The following is a 21,097-nucleotide window of genomic DNA, read 5'->3' on the forward strand; positions in this document are numbered from 1 at the left end:
TAGTGAGGAGCACCCAGTCTGCCCTCAGTTTGACTCTCATATTTTTGGCAGTTTGGTATAATTTTGTGTATTCTGGCAGAATCGTTTGTCATTATTTGGCTGTTTTTTTTTTTAAGTTAGATTGTAGCCTATGGACCCAGTGGTGGATCAAATAAGCCTATATAATTTAGAGCTTGCAAGTCTTGTTTTTAGCAAGGCCATAAAGAAAAAAAAAAAGAAACAAATCAATACAATCAATGTGCTTATTGACACCAGTTACCATTACTCGCTTGTTTTAAATTGTCCAAACAAGGTCAGTATGCCTGGTTTGTTTGCTCCATAAATTTGCCTCAGTTTGGTAGATAGCTAGATGACGAGCTGGTTGAACTACTCACATTCTGAACCGCGTATCAACAAGCAGCTGATTTAATATATTGACACTGTAATTTCATTTAGTTAGCTATATAAACTACACAGCTTTCTACTTGCCAGTCTAGAATAAATGTTGTGGGTTCAGCATCAAACTTCATTCCTTTGCTCACAATCTGTCTCCAGCAGTGGAAAGCAATGCCACTGTTAACTCTTTTTTGCTTCTATTTTGGCAAGAGTTTCAGTCTTTGTTGCATTTACTGTCAACATCTTTCTGACAATCCCAAACAGCGCACTCATGTACTCACGGACTTTGAGGCGCGTCCCCAGTGAGTCCGCGCGGGCTCGGCCTGTCCCAATGTCAAATCGTCAAGTCTGTGAGGGCGCTGAAGTGCACTTTCTCGCCCTTTCTGAGTCCGCATATCTGCAGACTTTCCTGGGGGACTTTCCCATATATGGAGCAAACCAAGCATGCATGGTGGAGCAGAATTCCACTCAGAAGTAGTAACATCACCTTGCTACTCTCTGCTGTGATTATTTATTGCACGTTTGTAAAGTTGTTTGTATTTACATTCAAATGTATGCATTGGGTTTGCTGATGTTAATTCCTTTCCCAAGTTAGGTCATTTAAACATAAACACATTTTATACATGTATATATTAAGGTTATGGTTAAAATACTGCTCTAATCAATAGTTGTATCAATTAATTGCCATAAAAAAATACATCTCATTTGAAAGGTGTCACTTGTATTGACAAACGCACAAAGAGTCATAAACTCTAAAGTTGTCTCTCAGCTGGTGATCACTGAACACAGTGAGTAATTTATCAGTGACAGAGCCAGACATTTCCCTTCGGAGTGGACAAAGAAACAAGCTCTGAAAGGTGAGTAACTAAAGGGCTTAACTTAATGCAATATGATAAAGTGACAGTATAAATGTTTATTGTGCTGCCACTGACTGGCCAAAAATCAAACTAAAACTAAAAAGGGATAATTTCCTCCCTCATCCTGATCCAATATTCACCAACTGTGACAAAAAGACTCGCTTTAGGATGATTCAATAATGTCTGTTCATGATTATTTTCAGTCTAACTAGTCTATCAGTGTGAAAATACAACTACATTAATAAATTCCTCAGTGTCACAGTTCAGTCACGAATAAAATTAAACTCCAGATAAATTTACATTTTACACTTGTTTTAAGCACCTTAGAAGTATATAGTCTATCTCAAAGCAAATTTGTTTTTAAATTAAAAGCCTGTAGCTTGACTTAAGAGTGGTTGGAATTAGATACAATATCTGACTAACTATGAGTTATAATGTAAGACAGTAAAAATCTTGCCTAACTGTGAGGCATCACCACACACCTGGCTGTATACAATTCAGCAATAAATTAAATGAAATCTCTGACAAGTTATTTCCAATTATATTCAGAATTGCCACATTGACCTACTACTACTGACAAAACTCCTAAATCCAGAAAGTAAAAATGCTTGCATGAACAACATCATGTATTGACAAAATACAAGTTGAAAAGCATGTCTAAACATGTATTTTTATTTCTCCATGTGTTCATTTGAATCCCAGTTTCAGACACAGGGTTGCACCGCCCCTGTGTTTGCATAGTTTCGATAATAAGGTCGATCATAGCAGCTGACCGACTGACAGACTTTTCATATTACAGATTCCATTATCCAGATTACAGTTCCCAAAGCAGTCAAATATAACATAATATCAAAAAGTACCTAATAATAATGCCAAATTCATTACTGTTAAATCGCCTTTTGTCGTATAACACAGCCATCTCAGATAGAAAAGTAGCATCATACCATTTTGGTCAAAAGGGAGCTGCTGTTATAATTTTGAGCTGTTGAACTGATACATGTAAACAAAACTATGGCTCATTTTCCAAACATGAAATTATATGAAAAGTTGCCATGAACTAAGACAACTTCATCACTGATTGTCAGTGATAAAACTAAAGCAAGTTCATGTGGAGTCTGAATGGATGCCTTAAAGTAACACGTTAGTACTTACCGACTGAAAGTATAAAAAAATTACAATTACAGTACTTGTTGGTAATTTGCAAGAGGATATACAGTGATTGTTTTTAACAGCCACCTTGAATGCCTTTCAGGGGTGACTGTTAGAAGTGCAACACCACAACAATAAAAATAATGATAATGAAAATAAAAATCATAAAAATTAAAAAAAATCCCTCACATTTCCTGCTACATATCAGACACGTATCTCTCATCATAAGCATATATACTTACAGCATGCATGTAGGATTGTCACTGGTTACCATTAATCCAGTTAAAACCCATCATTATCCCCTTATTATTCACACATAAGAAGTGTAAGAGCTTCATTATTGGCATCTTTTCTTAATATAAGATATGCCTTTATAGCTGATGCGCTTTAAGAGGCACCGTGTTTGGTACATAGGTTGTAAACATGAATTTTTCTTTGCTTTGCGAATAAATACCCCTGGAACAGTGTTTTGATGCTGCTGACACACATGAAACATTTTCATATTTCCATTGACATCTGGGACGATCAAATAATAAACTAAAAAAATACTCAAAGTCACAGCGTGGGTTATTTTAAGTGGATAAAACAGACGCATGTAGGGCTAATTTACAATACACTGATTAAACCTAAATCTTAGACTTGCAAAAGACTTGCTGCAATTATATCATTTTACCCTCAATGTACATCACTGAATACAATGTCAAGTATTCATCTTATCCCACAGCGCACATTTTTGTCAGGTAGCCATTGAAGACGGTTTGAGGCAGTCCGTTATTGGATATAAGTGGTGGTCCACATCACCTCCCTGAGCTCTGAGTTTAGGCTCTAGAGAAGAAGTGAAAAATAATAAGAGGTTATTGAGGGGTCTTTTTAGATAGTCACAGGCCCAATCCCAATGTCCACCCTAAACCTTAAACCCTCATTGACTTAGCTGATGTCACAGCTGTAGTGTTTGAGTGTTCAGTGTTCAAGTCCATGAGGGCTGAAATGGTATAAAAGGCAAAATGGGACACTCCGTCGTTAATAATAAAAAATATTAGATAGATAGATACATAGATAGATAGATAGATAGATAGATAGATAGATAGATAGATAGATAGATAGATAGAAGCCTATACGTTGGCTATATTTAGGCCTATATAATGTTTATTTGTTTTGCTAATTACCAGAAAAGGCATTAATGTTAGTAAATCAAATGCAGACATTTAACTTAAATTTTTTTTTTTTTTTTTTTTTTTTACAAATATGCAATAAATAACCACAGCAGAGAGCAGCCAAGTGCTGTCATTCTAACACCCTCCATGCTTTGTTTGTTTACATTTTGTGGGCGACAGACTAAGGGCAGGACAACTAGAAGGGTTGGCAAAGTCTGCAGAAATGCAAATTTATGGAAAGGCTGCTTAAAGGGCTCAAAATGTCCTCCAGAGGTCGCTCACACACTCGATGAGCTGACAGTGGGACAACCCTAAACCCTCGCGGATTTACCGGGAAGTGCCTCAAAGTCTGTGAGGGTGGACATTGGGATTGGGCCAGCTACTAGGAAAAAAACACCCCCACCATGAATTACCTGTTTGGCTTTTTCTGTCCAGCAGATGGAGCCAATGCAGCTTTTCCTCTCTGCAGGGCGTTAGTGGTCACCTGCAGGCCTTTCACGTGATGCTGTTTCTACAAAACAAGGACATGTTAGTCATTTCACATTCAGTACAGTAAAGCAAAGTATCTATTTACATAAAAGTATATACAAACTGCATTCACCACTGGTGGTCTGTTGAGAGGACAAGGCGGTGGAGGTCTGTTTGGGGGTCCTGGGCGAGGTTTGGGTTTTGATGAAGGCTGTGATTGTTTTTTATGATCCAGAGAAGGTACAGGTGAAGGTCCTGAAAGTGGTGGAGAAGCCTGGTTTGTCCTCTGGGCAGACTTTAAAGGAGGGGGAGTGGAATCCTGAGGAGAGGATCGACTCTGAGGAGAAGCTGCAGGCTGTGGCATCTGTTCTCTCTGCTCTGCAGCATATGCTGGTACGGGAGGAGGTTTCACTGCTGGACGCACAATAGGATGTGTGGGCCGAGCTGGGCAAGACGGGCTGGGACGAGGAGAAGATGTCCCCTGTGTGAAAGAGTACCAAACATTGCAGAATGACTTTCTTGAATTCAAAAAATTACATTTCAGCCACGTCATCATGTCGTGCATGAGTGGATTTCTCTACCGAGTCCTGCTTCTTTAGCAAGAATGTTGGGTTGGAATGACCCGCGACATGACCGTCAGCATTCAGAGGTTTGATCTCAGCAGGGTCTGAAATACTGGAGATTAACACAGAGTTAGAAACATAATTAAATAGTTATAATTCATACTGGACATCCACACAACATCAAGATATTGGGAAAGCAAAAAACATCACCTACAAACAGCAGTTGATGTAACGACACACTTCAAAAATTACATACTTTGGCACTGGTGGTGGAGCAGAGGCTTTCAGTGGGTGGAGCTTATGTTTGTAGCAGCACCAAAGTCCAACAGCAGCCAAAACCACAAAGAGAGCCAGAGGGAGGACAAGCAGGGCTGGAAGGAGACTGCCTGTTGCAGAATGAAATATGGTCAGAAAATAGAGAAATCTAAAAGAAACATCTCAAGTTTTAATTTGTTGCACATAAAACATCAGCATGTGTCTCACTGTGGCTGATGACAGGTCCACTGTCCATGCTCCCTCCTGACCCCTTCTGGTCACACAGAGGAGGAGCCCAGCCCGGGTCGCAGTGGCAGTTATGGTTGTTGTTGCACAGCTGGGAACAGAACAACAGAGCTGATTGTCATTTTGCATATATGACCATTAAAGTTACAAAATGTATGTTTTCATTCATCACATTGACATGCAGTTATATGACAACATGACATTTTAAGACTATAGAGGTACTTTAAATTAATTTCAAGTGGACATAAAACCAAAGTTAGATAATGGAAAGTATGTTAAAATACAGTGTACTTGGGTAAAGTTTTAAGGTACTTGCTTTTTAATTTGGTAACATATTTTGTACTTACATTACAGTGCAAATCTGTTTACGTTTAACTCAACTACATGTATCTGACAGATTTCTGACTTTGTAGTTAAAGACTTTACACCGACAAAGATCCTCCTGCTGCATAACAAGCATCTACTTTTGTTATTTTAATGATATTTAGTTTTTGTTATTATATTTATTTTATACAGTATAATACCTGACTTTTATTTGTGCTGGAATATTTCTACATTGCTTTGAGGCTACTTTTAATTAGATAAGGGATCTGAATAGCTTTTGCACCGCTGCCTAGGTTGCCAGCTTTCCATAATAGTAGGCTGGCAGCCAAATCTTCCCTGTGAGTCCAGAGACATCCCTCACACCAGCCCCCCTGCAGTGACACACAGAAACTTACTCCATGATCGTGGCACTTGGCATTGCATTCATCAGCTCTGAGGAAAGATGCATTGCGGCATTCTCCATTAAAGCACATCTGTTAAAATACGGAAGGGTGTGAGGAGCAATTATAGAGAAGTGGTTAGAGAAAAACAGCTTTTACTAGACAGTGAAAATTAATCCTCTAGAAAATTATTTTTAGGGTGATTTTAGAGGAGCGATAGAATTTGCTTGATGACAACAACAAATATTACAGCTACAAGGACTGTAACTGACAATAATGTGGCTTTGTGTAAAAGTGTTACACAAATCTCAGAAAGAGATGTAAAGCCTGCTGTCAATTCTGTTTAGCACTACATATCTTCACGAGTCTCACCGAGTCATCACCACACTTGGTGCCTGTCATGACCAGACCTGGGTCCAGAGTGTCCCCCGGTGGCTCCTCATCCCCCTGGCCAAGCTTGTACACATGTGTTCCCATGCACTGAATTTTCTTGTTGCCCACGCTGACTGTGGTTTCTATGCGAACAGCATTGTTCTCGATGGGTTTGGAGGCTGAAGTTGAACACTGGATTTTCCCACATTTAGCATCTCTGAAACGTAAGAAAATATAGATACACTTAAAATGAGGGAGAAGTAAGCGTACAGTGTACTGAGTGTGTAGCTGAGTGTTTTAATCCTCACCTGTCTTTACAGCTCCTGTATTTCCCGAAGAGGTCTTTGCCACAGTTGCCGTACATGTCCCCAGCTGCATTCACCCTCTTAAAACACAGGTCAGGGGCTGGACGACCATCTGTGGTTCAAAGAGAGACAACGCACATAAATGTATGAATACTACTGCACACACAAACACAATAACACACACGCATAAATGCATGCACAGTGTGTTATGTGACCACCTGATGGAGACCAGATGGCACCCCCTCATGGTTCTTTGTGGCTCCTGTGGTACTACAAAGGCTCTCCAGGAAGGCTCAGTCACAACATGAATATGGACAATGTCCAATAACAATCCCTAATCCTGTGACCTACAGAGGACCCATCTTTAACTCCATCGAGCCTCTCTGCTTCAAACACGGGATATTAACCCACTTAACATTCATCACCTTTTTTAAATGAAACAATCTTGGAGCCATTTTGGTTGCTGGACTGTAAATTTCTTTGCTGCACACACTGATCCAACAATGATGTGCCCCTATAGATGACAGAAAAGGTAAAAAGCAAACACTTTTCTGTGTAGGCACTCTTATTACAAAGAATAGAACTATTGTTGCTGTGGTCTCTGTATCTTAAATGGTTTATTCCACTTTGATCAGGAGGCTTTGTGCTTTCAAAGATGGGCTGATGCCTGAGTTTTAAGTCAGCCGGTGAGTGTTCAAGAGCTTTGAAAATGGATGTGAAATTGTTTGATCATCAAATTTTTACACACATTATAACCATTAAAGATAATGATAATGAGTTTGGCTACAGTCATACTAAATCTTTCTTAACTTTTATCATCCCATCATATCTTTAAGAATAAAGACTTTTTTTTTTTTTTTTTTTTTTTAGGATTAGATACACTGTAGGCACATATTTTCCTTTTGTAATTCATCATAACCTAAAATAGATAATTTAATTGCAGTCTTACATGTTAACATTTAAAGTCTTTACCACCAACAGTTAACACAAATAAACACTTTTTTTGTTAAATATTTTTTTTCCACCCCCCTCACCCCACCACTAGGCCTTAAATAAAAAAATTGATTTGTACTCAATTATTGTCATTACAATTGATCATTTATAATTTTGAAACAATGCATTAGAAATTTGTCTAAACGAAGTCAGTTAGGAGAAAACATGTCTACAGTCGTTTTACAGCAGACAGTCAAAGGGAAAAGAACAGTGTTATTAACTACAGTAATGATAACTCTGCTTTTAGTTAAGTAGTCGTTATACCCAATAAACTGGCAACTATAAACTGGAAATTAAGTGTATGTACAATATAAACAGTATTCTACTCATACAATAGATGCTAAATGTGATTAAAATGGAGGCTATATCCCACTTTGAAACAAAAGATCTACAGATGGTATGCATCCAGTTTACCCACCTCGTCCCCAGAGTGACTGACACTGCTGCTCCAGGGTCAGACACATGCCAGTGTAACAGTAGGCCATCCCACCTGCACACGACGCCCCGTCCACTAAGTAAAAATTAGCAGGACAAGACTCTTCCTTTCCATCACAGTACTCTGGCAGGTCACACGGCCCCGAGGGAGCGCGGCAGAGCACGCCTGGGCTCTTCAGCTTCAGTGAGACACGAAGAGAAGGAGAGAAATGTGGAAAAAAAAAAAAAGAGGAACAGTTGTACCTTTATACCAGAAAAAAATATCCACGGGGGATTTGTCATTTATGGGAGGAAGAAATGTTGTATTTATTTGTCTTCTGATATTTGTACCTTGCAGTTATGACAGCAGACCCCATGGGCGCACTCAGCTTCAGCCTTCAGGGTGCAGTTGTTGGCGTTACAGCAGGGACTGGTGCACTCCTACACAGAAAGTGTAGCCGAGTGTAAAGTCATGATGCCTGGGCAAAGACATCCTGGGAAAATATAAACTGCAAACGGACACCCACTGACCTCTTCGTCTCCACAGTCACATTCTTCTCCGTCCTCCAGGTAACCGTTACCGCAGCGCTGGCCTCCATACATCGATCTGGTGTTTGGCAAGTTGAAGAGACACTTCCCTCCTCCAGAACTCAGATAACTCTTCAGCTCCTTCAGGTTGCAACCATTAAACACACGTGGGAATGGATGCCTGAGCCGAGATGAAGGGAATAATTAAATTTCACCTTTCAAATTCATTGCTTCCCTCCTTTCTGTTAGTTTTAACAGCTATAAATTATTTTTTTTATGTTGGCAGTTTGTGCATTATACCCAGTGGCGGCTGCCATGATGCAGCCTCCGTCTTCTGCTTTGGCCTGGCAGCAGCCTGCACTATCGTGACTCATACCGAAGTTGTGGCCCATCTCATGCGCCATGGTGGCGGCAACACCAACGGCTGACTCGGAGTGGTCCTGTTCAACAGAGGACAGAGCTGACTCTTTTAAGATTTTAAGAACTGCAGAAATCAGTGCATAATGTCATCATCGCTTGATGTATGTGGCTCAATAACATGAAATAATTACAAAAAACCAGCATGTGTATAATTCCTGTGGAGCAGAGCTGTACCTGTAGAGGATTAATGTTTGTTTACACTCTTGTCTCTCACCGTGTTCACTCCACCAGACTGGTAGTCGGAGCACATGGCTTTGAGAGGTGCCAGCCCGATGGTGGTGCCCTGAAAAGGCCTCCCCCTGGAGACAAAAACGCCACCGGTAATTAGTTCCAACTGGACAGCAGCCCACTGGGATACAACTGGTGTTGATTATTGTCTCACACAATGAAGATGAAATCAACTGAAAGATCTTCCCCACGGGACGAGGGAGAGGGAGGTTGGACAAATAGGAAGGTGAAAGAGAGAGAGACACTGACGTGATGAGCTGAGCGTTGTCGTTGGGGAGAGCGTGGAGCTGTTTGCGTCTCCAGGACAGGAATGCTGCCAGAGTGCTGTGCGGGTTATCAGACATGCTGATCATGTCCTGACTTGTCCACACTTCCAGGCCGATTAATGCCACACGGATACTCAAAGCCTTGTAGTACTGTTGATGTGGACAGAGACGGAGGCAGCGACAGAACTTCATTCGTCATGAATGAATAAAGGTGTTGTTTGTGGTTTTAATGATGGTTTCACGTCAGATGTTACCTTGTCAACCAAGTTGGCGGCTTCCAGTAATTTCAGTTTGGTTTTCTCGAGAATACTCCCATGCTTCTCAAACTGCAACATAAACCACAATGTACACTGAAATAAGACAGATTAGAGGGACTTCTCACACATCAAATGATCAACAGGATGTGAGTCAGAGCTTTACATTTGAGTCAACTGGCTCTAAACAGAGTAATAGATGCAATCTGCAGACTGTTCTTTATATTTAGGTTTCTTAGCAACTGTAAAGGGTAGAAAAACATGATATATAACTATTTATCCTGTATATAGTATGGGTCATAACAGTCATTGTGGTCTTGTGACAAATATTTCTGCCCACAGACAGCCACATCCCCCACTCCCACATTTAATGGTTTGATCCAAAAACATTACGTCTGGTTCCAAAGTGACCAAATATGAGCATATTCACAACTGCATCCTCACCTCGGCCTTGTCAGCCACTATCAGGAGCTCTACATACTTCATATTCTGGTTCAGTTCCCTTTTTTCCTGAAATACAAGGCAGAACAGTTAAATAGAAAAGATGCAGAGATAATATTGTCATAGTCTGTGTGACACTCGCAAAAGGACTTCAGGGAGGTGGTTAATGTTTGTGCTGCCTGAACACACCCTCACGCTCCGCGGTGACATCATTCCTTGGATGAAGTCGTTAAGCCCAGCCTCATCCTCCTTGTCGCCATGGTAATGCAGGCAGCTACCCTGGGGCAGATGGAGACTGTCGGCTCTGAAAACCGCATGCTGCTGAGCATCCGTGGAAGCAGGAAGAGGCTCTATCAGGTAGCTGACGCTGGTGTTCAGAGAAATCAGTCCCCTGGGGAAACAAGGCACAACTGATGGTTCCATCTACTCAAGCTTCAAGAAATCAATGTGCATTACTGATCTTGCAGTATTTCTGTCAGCGTGCTGTGGCAAATTATTCTTGAATCCATAATAACCCTCGTCCTTTTGAGTCTTAAAATATAACATTAAATGCAATTTTTACAAGTAATCGTTAACTACATTTTCAATTTGAGACATGAAAAACTCGGCAGCTGTGATTTTATGGATGGGTGGAGCAGAGGGACTCTTGTCACAGGTGATTTACTGCTGTTTGTAAATGAAGATCCACTGGGACAAACAACATACAAAATGAGTTTTGAGTTCTTCACAAAACCGCTTATGATGAGCACAGAGGTCTTATACACAAACACACGAGCGTGCGCACAGCAGCAGGTCACGCAGCTGTAGAAAACATCTGGAGAAGTCAGCCGCCCACATGTCAGCGTCTCTCTATGCTGTGTTTGCATTCCTCCAGAGAATCTACATTAGTTGAAGATGTATCGAAGCGCTCGTCCTCCAGATGCAGAGCGATGACCCCGCAAAGAAACACATACGGCTACGATTTCTGTCCGTGGTCTCTAGTTCCTCCTCTTTTGCCGGCCTCTCCTCTCTGAGTGTGTCCTGCAGGAAACATCAGCTGCTCTGGAGAAAACACAGGATCTCTATACTGAGCTGGACTCAATGAACCAACTCTGGAGCCGGTGACCTACTAACCTAATGAACTGCACAACACACGACAGCTTTCTGTCATCTTATTTATTCAGCCACAGTTTGATCACAGGCTCAACGGGTGTGCAGCCTTCAGTTACAACTTATTCTCACCTACAAAATCATGATCACACACAAACTCACTGACGTACTGGTCAGTGGTTAAAATCTCAGCAGAGTTCTCTATGGAATCTCAAATAGTCCCGACAGACAGATGCATGACATTTTTTTGTTTTGATCTTTATATGACTACATACAGTTACTATGTGAGTACATTTACTACACACACCTGAGCTACAGTTAGCTTTCTGCAACAACCTGACTTCTACCTGACTTTTGAAAAGCAGGACTGGAGATTAGTGAAAGCTCCTTTCACCAGTTAGATTTCTCCTTAGGATAGGCAACTTATAGGGTATGAATGCACAGACTTTTTCAACCCTTTTTACATATATGCTTGAGCATGACAAAGCCATGAAAAGTAATAATGTTCAGACTTGTACGATTGCCTAATTCTCTTCTGATTGTTGGCATGTTAACCAGAATGGGAAAGGTACAATACGTATATAGTCAGATATTTTATCAAACAGTTCAATATCTATTGATATTATTTATTGTCCCAGAATGTTTGTTAGTTACTAGAAAACAAAAGAACTGAGGCTGTAAAATTAGCATTAATTGGATAATAGCTTTACTTCGTTGAGTGAGAGATGCAAACACATCTGTAATAAGATCAATCACAAACAACTCCCAACTTCCTGTTATTAGTCATCCAAAAAATGTTCTTCAATCTTCACTTCACTTGCAGTTCTTCACTCTTTTGAAGGAGAAGACCACAGAAAAGTCCTCCTCCGTGTTCTTAACTCAAGGAGGGTTTTTTTTTTTTACATTTTTGGATGGAGTTGGTCTTAAGGGAGACTGTGGAGAATTCTAGGACATTTCTTTCACCACTGGGAACAACTCATATAGTCAGCTTTATGAATACTTGTAAAGATTTACTTACCTGAGTCCAGAACAAGTGCTGACAGCAACGCTGGATCCTTCCACACCCAGAACCTCGCCATGGTAGAAACAGTGTCCCTGCAAGACAAAATAATTCAATAATGAGCTCTCAGTGTAGGAAAACAAGGAAATTCATTGGTGAAAGAGTCTGAAATTCAACCATAATACGTTTTATTGTGAGTAGAAATTGTTATTATTGAATATCCATTCTTTCATTGACCGTCTGCTATCCTCCCGCCATTAGATTTGATCAACTGTGCTGGTGGTCGAGGATCATATACAACTCCCTCCTACAGTTTAAGAACATCAAACTGTCTCTCATAGACTTACAGTGTTGGCAGGAGAAGAGGACTTGCGCGATCCATCAGAAGTGTACCATATTTCCTGATATCCAGGGGCCAACAGCTGCCTGGTGAAAGTCAACACAGGGACCACAGAATATATGTAGTGTCACACATTCAACCTACAGAAACAGCAACGCAATGGTGGCATAATGGTTAAATATTCTGTATATATATGGTCAACAAAGGGCGAAAGAGCAAAAGCTGCAGGAAACTGAAGAGACAGCAGAAGACAGATTCTCTCCAGCAGCTCACAGCTCATAAAACATTCATTCCGACAGAGACTCCACCAAACCAAACTGCTTTAAAGATTTAGACAAAGATCCTGTCAGGGATGAGAAAACACACAGAAGACTGTGGACAAGTGTTGTAATAAAACCCATATGTACCTTTCCCAAAAGATCCGTTTTACTTCCTGGAGAGTGAAGCTAAAACCGGAGACGAGAGCTTTTTTGAGTTAAAGTAATTGCTATGTCCAGACCGCATTTGTTTGACCGAGTTATTATTTGCAAATGCTCTCCAGTTTTTTCTTTCTCTATACTGAAATTTCTCAGCTGGTAAGTAGGACAACACAGGAATGGATGATAAATCAGGGAAACAAGTACAGATCTACAGAAACATTAATTTTATTTGGGTAATACATTACATTCCTCTTACTCGCCATCTGTGTTTGTGTGATTGCATATCTTTGGACTGAGTCCAAAGACGGGACATTTTGTCCAATCCATTCCTCTTGCTTTCTGTTATAAAGTTTGTCTTCCTTGCAGCTGGTTTTTCTTTTGCTCTGTCCTTCTAAAACTCCTCTCATCACTCCTCAGGGTCGAAGTCAGATCCGTCAAACAGAGAAACGAGCACGTATCGACTGATGCTCTGATACTCAAGCTGAGGATTTAAGTCAAACATGAGCCAGACCTAACATCTTCCAATCTGATCAGTTCTCACAAAGATTTCATTATTTATACCTTAGGGTAATTAATATGCACATCTTAAAATATATATATTTTTTTTAAATTGAGGGGAATGCAGCTATTAGATTTCTCTGTGAAAATTAAATGAGAAGATATTTACAACTCTCATATCTCATACAGCATAAAAGGTAGAACATGTTTTAGTTTGGCTCGGTCCAAATTTGGTCTAAAAAAAATAAATCCTTTTGCCAGCATCTCTGGAGCTCTCTTGATAAAACATTGCAAGTAGTTTGGTTAATCTGAACGAAAATGAAACGTAAAACTGAAAAACTACGGTTTTATTGGGGGTTGTGTGCAGAACTAGTTTTTAGATTCCACAAATTATTGTAGGTATTAACTAAATGACATAAAACGCTTTAATTAACCATCACACAGGCTAACTGTTTCCCCTCGTTTCCAGTCTTTATGCTAAGCTAACCCACTGCTAGCTGTAGCTTCACATTTAGCTTACAGACACGAGAGTGGCATCTATCTTTAGGCACACAAATGAGCACATTTCCCAAGATGTCAAACTGTTCCTTTAAAGGATGATGAAGACGAGTGAAGGGAAGATGGGGATTTTTCTTTTCTCCTCCATCAGATGCCCCCAGGGACACAAGCCTCTTTAAACAATGACAGTCTGTTGATGCAATCTGCAACAAAGCGAGTCAAAGACAGAGAACAGCTACTTCATCCTTTAACAGATGAGGACTCGGGGGGGAGGAGGGGCCGGGGATGCACATCTACAGTACATCCACCTCTTCTAAATGATCAGTCGGTGGTAATATATCCGGCTTATGTCACCTAAATATGATGAAGTCCATCATGTTGTGATTTGACCTTCTAACCTCATTTATATCTGGCCTTCCTCTACTTTTCCAGCCTCTCTAACTTTCTAAATTTTCCCAACATGCTCTCTTCTCATCTCTGTGACTGTGACAGGCAGAATTAATGGCAGAATAGCTGATGATTGACTGAACTTTACTCTGCTGCTGTCCAACAGTCATTATGCAAGAAAGGAAATCACTTCTTCCATGACACAAATGCGTAACGACTCCTTCTCCATTCTTCTTTATTCTCACGCGCCAGTCAGCACCTCTGTTTCTGAGCTGAGCCCTGCTGACTTACTGGTCTTTGGGGATAACAGTGTGTATACACATGTAGACTGATGGCTATGGAAGCTGCCACTGTGTGACATGTAGACACAACATGCTATTAACACAGTTGTTAGTCACCACTTAAAGGGTCACTATGCCACCATGACTTTTAATGAAGTCTAATGCTAACAATAAACTTGCCACATCCTGCTGCGTCTACGGTCGGTTCCGCGGATGGTTCAATACACGTAATTATTACACCTTACCTATTTGATCGAATGCATTGAACTCAACTTTGACTTTTAAATCAGTTCATTTAAACGGCAGAGACCTGTGTTAAAGGTGAATAATGCGTAAAGAAACAACCACCAACACGAAACAAGAGCCAACTTGCAGGTGTGATCAAACTGATAAGTTTCATTTTGACTCATCAGTTTCACCAGTCGTTGTTATAGGTAACAGAAAAAATGCATAGTTCAAGTAAATGGATCATTATCTGTGTGGTGAAAGTACTAGAACAAGTGTAAAGCAAGAATGATGACAAAGATAATGGTTTCTCTGTGACCCGTTTGTATTTTAAAGCCATGTGAGTCTTTGCAAGGAAAAGCCAACTTGCACCGCAGAGGACTTTGGATTGTCGCAAACGCATTAGGTGGAAGTTTAAAATGTTTGTTTCAAACAAACTTATGTTTGCTTCTGACTGCAGTGTCCATGCCTGATATGGAATTGAACTAGAGAGTAGAAGTTGCGTATGTATCCATGTCGGTATATGAACTCAAAAATGTCCATCACGTCTGTCGAAAGCTTTATGCCGAATTGTATTCTGGTAAATACTGTGACAGCTTTCAAATCAAGACTGGAAAAACCTCTATGTGATGGCGGGACAACAATGTTTGGAAGTCGTCCAGCGTGCAGACAGATGCTGTGATTGAGGAGCGCAACACTGGCTGAATCAGGACCGTCCGGCAGCGAGTCTGAGACAAAGGCTTGGTTCAGCTTCAGGAAGAGAAAGATGGGGTGGGAGAGTAATGCTAATGTACTTGGGAGATAGTGGAGGGGATGTGGGGTAATGGATCAGGGTCAGTGGGTCGCATTCTCTCATGGTATCAGATGACATCACCACACGTGGGTGCCGGGCGGGAGGGAGGAGGTTGACGCAAAGTCAAAGTAACACTCAGAAACAGATGATGAAGAGGCTTTTATTGCGAAGGGAGGCTAACGCTCTGATGTGTGACTCCCCGTGTGAACACACAGGCTAACACAGAGGCCTAGATAAAGACATATAAGCAGACGGGACCGCGCCGCACTGAGACTAAACATACACACGAGGGAAACCAGGACAAGCAAATGCATCCCATGCTCTCTGCTCCCGAGACCTGCAATCCATCAGGTCTGCGCTTTAAGTCCTGTTTGTGTTCTTTTGGGGTGCTATGTGTGTGTGTACGAGTGTGTCTGTCTGTGTCATCAGTCTGCGTGTGGCCGCAGTCTCTCAAACCCTGGCCGCAGAGAGCGGCGTGGGAGATGTATATTTGTCCTGCGGCCCTGGGGAACATCAGACGAGGCGAGAGAAGGAAAGAAACGAGAAAGAATGGGGTGGTCATTTTTACGCCGGACAGAGGAAGACTTATGAGGTGGGGACAAGATGAGAGGAGACAAGAGGAGAAGGAAAGGAGAGGAGAAACAATACTGTGTGCTTTTCCCGAGGGAGTGCTTAATTCAGGTTCATGCACTTAAGGGTGTGCAGGAAGGGCATTAAACGGGAGAACAGAGAAAGTCATGCAGAGGAGGAAGCAAGAACATCCACGCGATTCATATCCGAAGCACAGGGATATAACTCACACCCAAACTGACCGCGACAATCTCTACTTTCCTCTTTCCATGACTTTTCTCACCTCGACCCTTCTCCTCCGCTCCATCACTCACTTTCCTCCATGGTTTCCTACAGCTTGCTCTGTTTTTACATCCCTCTTCCTGCTCTCTGACTCAGCACACTCTATGGCCTCTGCCTGGCTCTTAACCAAATCAACCTTCTCTGGGTGCACCTCAGCCTTTCATTAAGATAAAAGCTCAGTCAGACACACATGCACACCCACATCAATGAAGTGCGAACCTAAAAAAGACCCATGTGCACGCGCACGCGCCCACGCGCCCACACACACACACACACACACACACACACACACACACACACACACACACACACACATTGGCAAGCATGACTGGGGAGGACATAAATGGATTGAGTCTGGACTGCAGCCACTGGGAGTACGATGCCCTCAAAAATTCACAGCTATGTTTACATTAAGTGAAGAGTAGATGAAGTGAACTGCCATTAAAAGGAGGACAGCTGGATTGAAATAGTGAATTGTTGCAGGGGGGGTAAACACGAAGACAAGATCAAGACCGTCTCACAGCTACTCAGGGTTCTCCCTTATCTGCTGACTGTCCCGCTATCACAGTTGTAGGTGCAACGAGGACATGAGGGAGTAACCGGGACACAGGAGTGGACGCTGGCAGCAATTTCTCTGGCTTCTCTCCAAAATGGAGACATTAATCTTCCCTGACACAAACTGCCTTCTTCCTCAGCCCAGCTTGTAGTCTCATATAACAAGTTGTGTATCCACATTAGGTGAACAGAGAACAAATCAAAATGTCATAACCCAGTATGGGACTCTGTTTAGGACCGGAGTCTGTGGGGAAACACTGCAGGGTGAAACAGGGAGGTGGTAAACCTCAGACTAAATAATGGGTCTACAAAGAGAGCGAGAACGCTCTTTCTTTGAAAGCTGCAAAACGTCTTGTGCATGTGAAATTATGGAGATGGGAAGGAGGACTGACGCTTATAAAAAACATTACTGAGTTGAACTGCTACAACTTTTTTAATCATTAAAACTGATATTGGTGTCTACCAATGCCTGAAGGAAATATGTGTTCACCAGCTAACTGTGATGTCACTGCATCTGTCAGCTGTTTGGTGCTGAACAGACAGTGTACAGTGGGTTTAAAGGGATGTGTTACTAAAAGGAGCTGCCTGCTGTGATGGAGAACTACATGGTGACAGCAGTGAGAGTAAACCAGAACAGTAAAGTTGTGTGCCAGACACCTGAATAATGGGCTGAACGCCATGACATCCACCCGATAGTTTTTATAAAGCCCCTGAGTCAATTGTGGCCTACAAGAGCAGTGTGTAGGATCTAATGACATCGAGTGACACTGAACAACCCTCATCTTACCCTCCTCTTTCAAGCATGTAAGAGAATGTAGTTTGACTTTGTTTACAGTAACTGTGGCAGTACAACATGGCAGGCTCCGTGGAAGAGGACCCACCTCCTATGAAGATATTAAGGGCTCATTCTCATGTAACAAAAACATGATTTTGAGTTTTGGTAGATTATTGTTTAATTAATTAATGCTAACATATTTATCAATATTACATTCCATTTCTACCAATAGATTTCCCCTAAATCCTACACACTGAACCTATAAGTGAATGAAACAAAACAAAATCACAGAAACATGATTTCCCCTGATCGATATAGCTCTCAGACACAGTACATTAAAGAATCAATACTAAAGATATGTGGTGAGTTTCATTAATTGGAAACCTCCATTTTTGTTCCACAATATTATCAACTTAACAATTCTCTGGTGCTTTTAATTTCTGAGTCAACTTTTCGAAACATCTTTCACAACAGTGTACACACGTATTCAACTGTAACTGTAGCAATTGACACCAATGAAGACATTTTCACAGCTTTCCTGTTTAAGCAAAGGTGAGAAGTTGCACAAAGAGGGTTTCAAAATATAGGTTTCATGTCTAATAGTAAAAAGGTACCAGTTCTTGTACCAGTTAATACCTTTTCTGACCTTTTAGTTTTATTAAAATAAAAAAAAAATAAAAGGTTTTTATGAAAGCTATGTTAGACCTGAGAGATCAACTTTCTGTAACTCCCTTTCTCTGTTCTGTCTAACCACACAGACCTTGTACAGACAGTCTGTGATTGATGAAAATTCCTCGTCCAGGAGGAAATCTAACAGCATGACCACCGGCTGGGCAGCGAGAGCAGGAGAGCAAATCCCTCAGGGGACACTCAGTCAGACACGGTGGAGTCGGGGTTTGTTATGTGTGTGTGTGCCTGCGAGTGAATAAATGACAGACACGGCATACACTGGAGGGGGAAAATGGACTTCATTTCTAATGTTCATAAAAGCTTTCCGAGTCCACTCGTGTGCTGGCTCAAATCCAGAAGTGATAAACTACAGCTCCTTTGTCACCACTCATATCTCAAGAGCTGCAGTCCTCCCTGCGATCACACTGTCTATTAACCGGATGAGATTCTCCGCTCCCTTTCTATCACCATCTCATTGTTACTGGACAGGAACCGCTCCATCAGATTACAGGATGTTAGGTACAGAGACACAGACTCACTTCCTGTTTGCCCAAGGCACACAAGATCGGGTGTCATCCCTCTGTTGTCCAAAGCCGTCACCCTCCTTTCTTCCCTTCATCCCCCTCGACGCACCCACAGGGGAACTGACCTTATAAATGCATCTATGTGACACCTAACATCTGGTCAAATAAACAGGGCTACAGCCAGGGCGTCTTGTGCAAGTCTAAAGATACACAGGACAATGCTGATGACCTATATGTAACTTTTAATCAGATGTTCATGATTTATCTCATTTTGGTACCCAATACTATGAAGAAGTCCCTCTAAACTGCAAAATTTGCCTCATTGAACACGTTACTTAATTAATTATTTGCATAAAGAAGGTGTGGTGCACTGGAGTTACTCACTCATTTTTCTCTAAGTGTAGTCTGAGCTCCTGTCCCTCAGCTGAGATCACAACATGCGCCTCTGCTGGGTGCTGGAAGGAAAACCACCAAATAATCACTGACAGCTAAATATTACGCAAAATATCAAGATGAAATGTCTGTCAGTGTGTTTTTTCATCATTGTGTCAGTCAGATGGACAGAGTTACTCACCTCCAGGTTGGCAGACCTCTTGTGTCTGAGAGGATGCAGCCATATGGGAGAAATAATCTCATAACTCTGTACCTGGTCAAGGATGCTCTTCAGTGAACTCTGTGTGTTTTCTCCTGATAATAAAAGAAGAAATGGAGGAAAACGTGGCAAAATACCTCACGATGTAGGCTACATCAGTGACTTTGTCATCTTTTAAAATAGATAAATACAGATATTGGAACCAAGCGTGCCCAACAACCACGTGGTGTAACACTGCATTTTAAACAGAAAATGCATTCCGGTGCAACGCAATATTGATCAGTTCCAAGCAGACATGCCGTTTTAGTCATCGCTCCGAGAAACAATCAGACTCACCATCGTAAGCACCTTCCTCCGAGAGAGCAGCAGCCTGAACACAGCGGAGGAAAACTAGGAGACAGAGGCACAGAGAGGACTGCACAGCATCGCGGGGAGGAGGACGCGCTCCAGGACGCATTCTAAAAACACACGGCTCCAAATGAACGCGCTGAACTGAGACATAAATGTGCAGCGAAGCAGCCTGGAGGGGGTTCAGATGAGATGGACAGACCGCCGCCGGTGTGGCATCCTTCCCGCTGCCGTTAGTCGGAATGAGATGCTTTCAGACCGCAAAGCTCTTTCATTACCAACCCCTCCCCGTCGTTACATACACAGAGCGCGACACCGAGTTGAAGCAAGCCGGGATATGATGAAAAGATGTACGAGTGAGCAACAAGATACCGACATCACCATTACAGCAGTCTGTTAAATGCGAAATGTAAACGTAAACTCGTGGTGTGCACCGAACTGTAATCAAAATTGAATTCCTAATTAGGATGTTGTGTAAATCACTGTGGATTATTCGTTGTAAAATGAATCAGTTACATAGAGTGGGTGGTTCAGGGTAATTTCTTAAAGGGATACTCCGGCAATCTAATTTGGTGCTGGACATAATGTAAGGGGAACTCACAAGCAACAGATATTTAAGCAGTTGGAAAATCCCACAAGTCCCATCATGCAATGAATATATTTTGTTCTAGTAAGATAGTCCCAACCTTAAATGCACACAGCAATCTATTTGTAAGGTTGTCTGTTATAAATTCATACTCTTGAAACTCAGGTTGAGGTAACTGATGACATCATTGTAACGCCATCAGGGTTAATATCTCAACATTCAAGCTCCTCAAGAGCCACTGGAGATGTTTAATTGGGCTACTTTTCACAAACATGACTTCTGATCCTTCTTTATGAGTAAAACTGTACACACTTAATAAACGGTGATACTGCGTTCACAATGTTGGCAGAAACAGGGAAACTTTCATCTTTAAATTTTTGCATGCATTTTTCCGAGATGGTTATCCCAGCTGAAGGCATTGTAGTCACACCAATAAACTGTTTTAATTAGCTACTATTATTGTGTTCAGTACTTGAAGCCCCCATTAAAATGTGAAAACAGATACTAACAGTGAGCATATCATCTTTTAAATTAGCCGAATCAGATATATTACACATTTTTTACTGCAATTTTAAACAAGGGATGCTTTTGGATGTTCTCACCAGTTTGTTTTTTTTACTACTGATATTGTTGCTGTCGAAATGTCGTGTCATCTTCCAGGCTTATGTGAAGTA

The 21,097-nt window shown here is 41.4% G+C and overlaps 1 protein-coding gene across 1 annotated transcript; it reads right to left on the bottom strand.

Annotated features, from left to right (window-relative positions):
* Positions 1-1,888: 1,888 nt before the first annotated feature.
* Positions 1,889-21,050, bottom strand: adam19b (ADAM metallopeptidase domain 19b). Its single transcript, XM_069170700.1, has 23 exons — positions 19,826-21,050; positions 19,472-19,584; positions 19,282-19,352; positions 12,429-12,507; positions 12,100-12,176; positions 10,182-10,383; positions 9,996-10,061; positions 9,552-9,623; positions 9,281-9,447; positions 9,018-9,102; positions 8,684-8,823; positions 8,387-8,564; positions 8,207-8,296; positions 7,860-8,055; positions 6,452-6,560; positions 6,144-6,360; positions 5,787-5,864; positions 5,050-5,158; positions 4,823-4,952; positions 4,585-4,678; positions 4,137-4,484; positions 3,949-4,046; positions 1,889-3,206 (listed from the first exon to the last, which is right to left on the bottom strand). The coding sequence occupies exons 1-23, from the start codon at positions 19,944-19,946 to the stop codon at positions 3,200-3,202; spliced, it is 2,847 nt and encodes a 948-aa protein (XP_069026801.1). The 5' UTR covers positions 19,947-21,050; the 3' UTR covers positions 1,889-3,199.
* Between the last annotated feature and the right edge of the window lie 47 nt (positions 21,051-21,097).

The sequence above is a fragment of the Embiotoca jacksoni genome, unplaced genomic scaffold (assembly GCF_022577435.1).
Source record: "Embiotoca jacksoni isolate LCO1_2020_lvr unplaced genomic scaffold, fEmbJac1.0.p SCAF_5, whole genome shotgun sequence".
Lineage (NCBI taxonomy): Eukaryota > Metazoa > Chordata > Actinopteri > Embiotocidae > Embiotoca > Embiotoca jacksoni.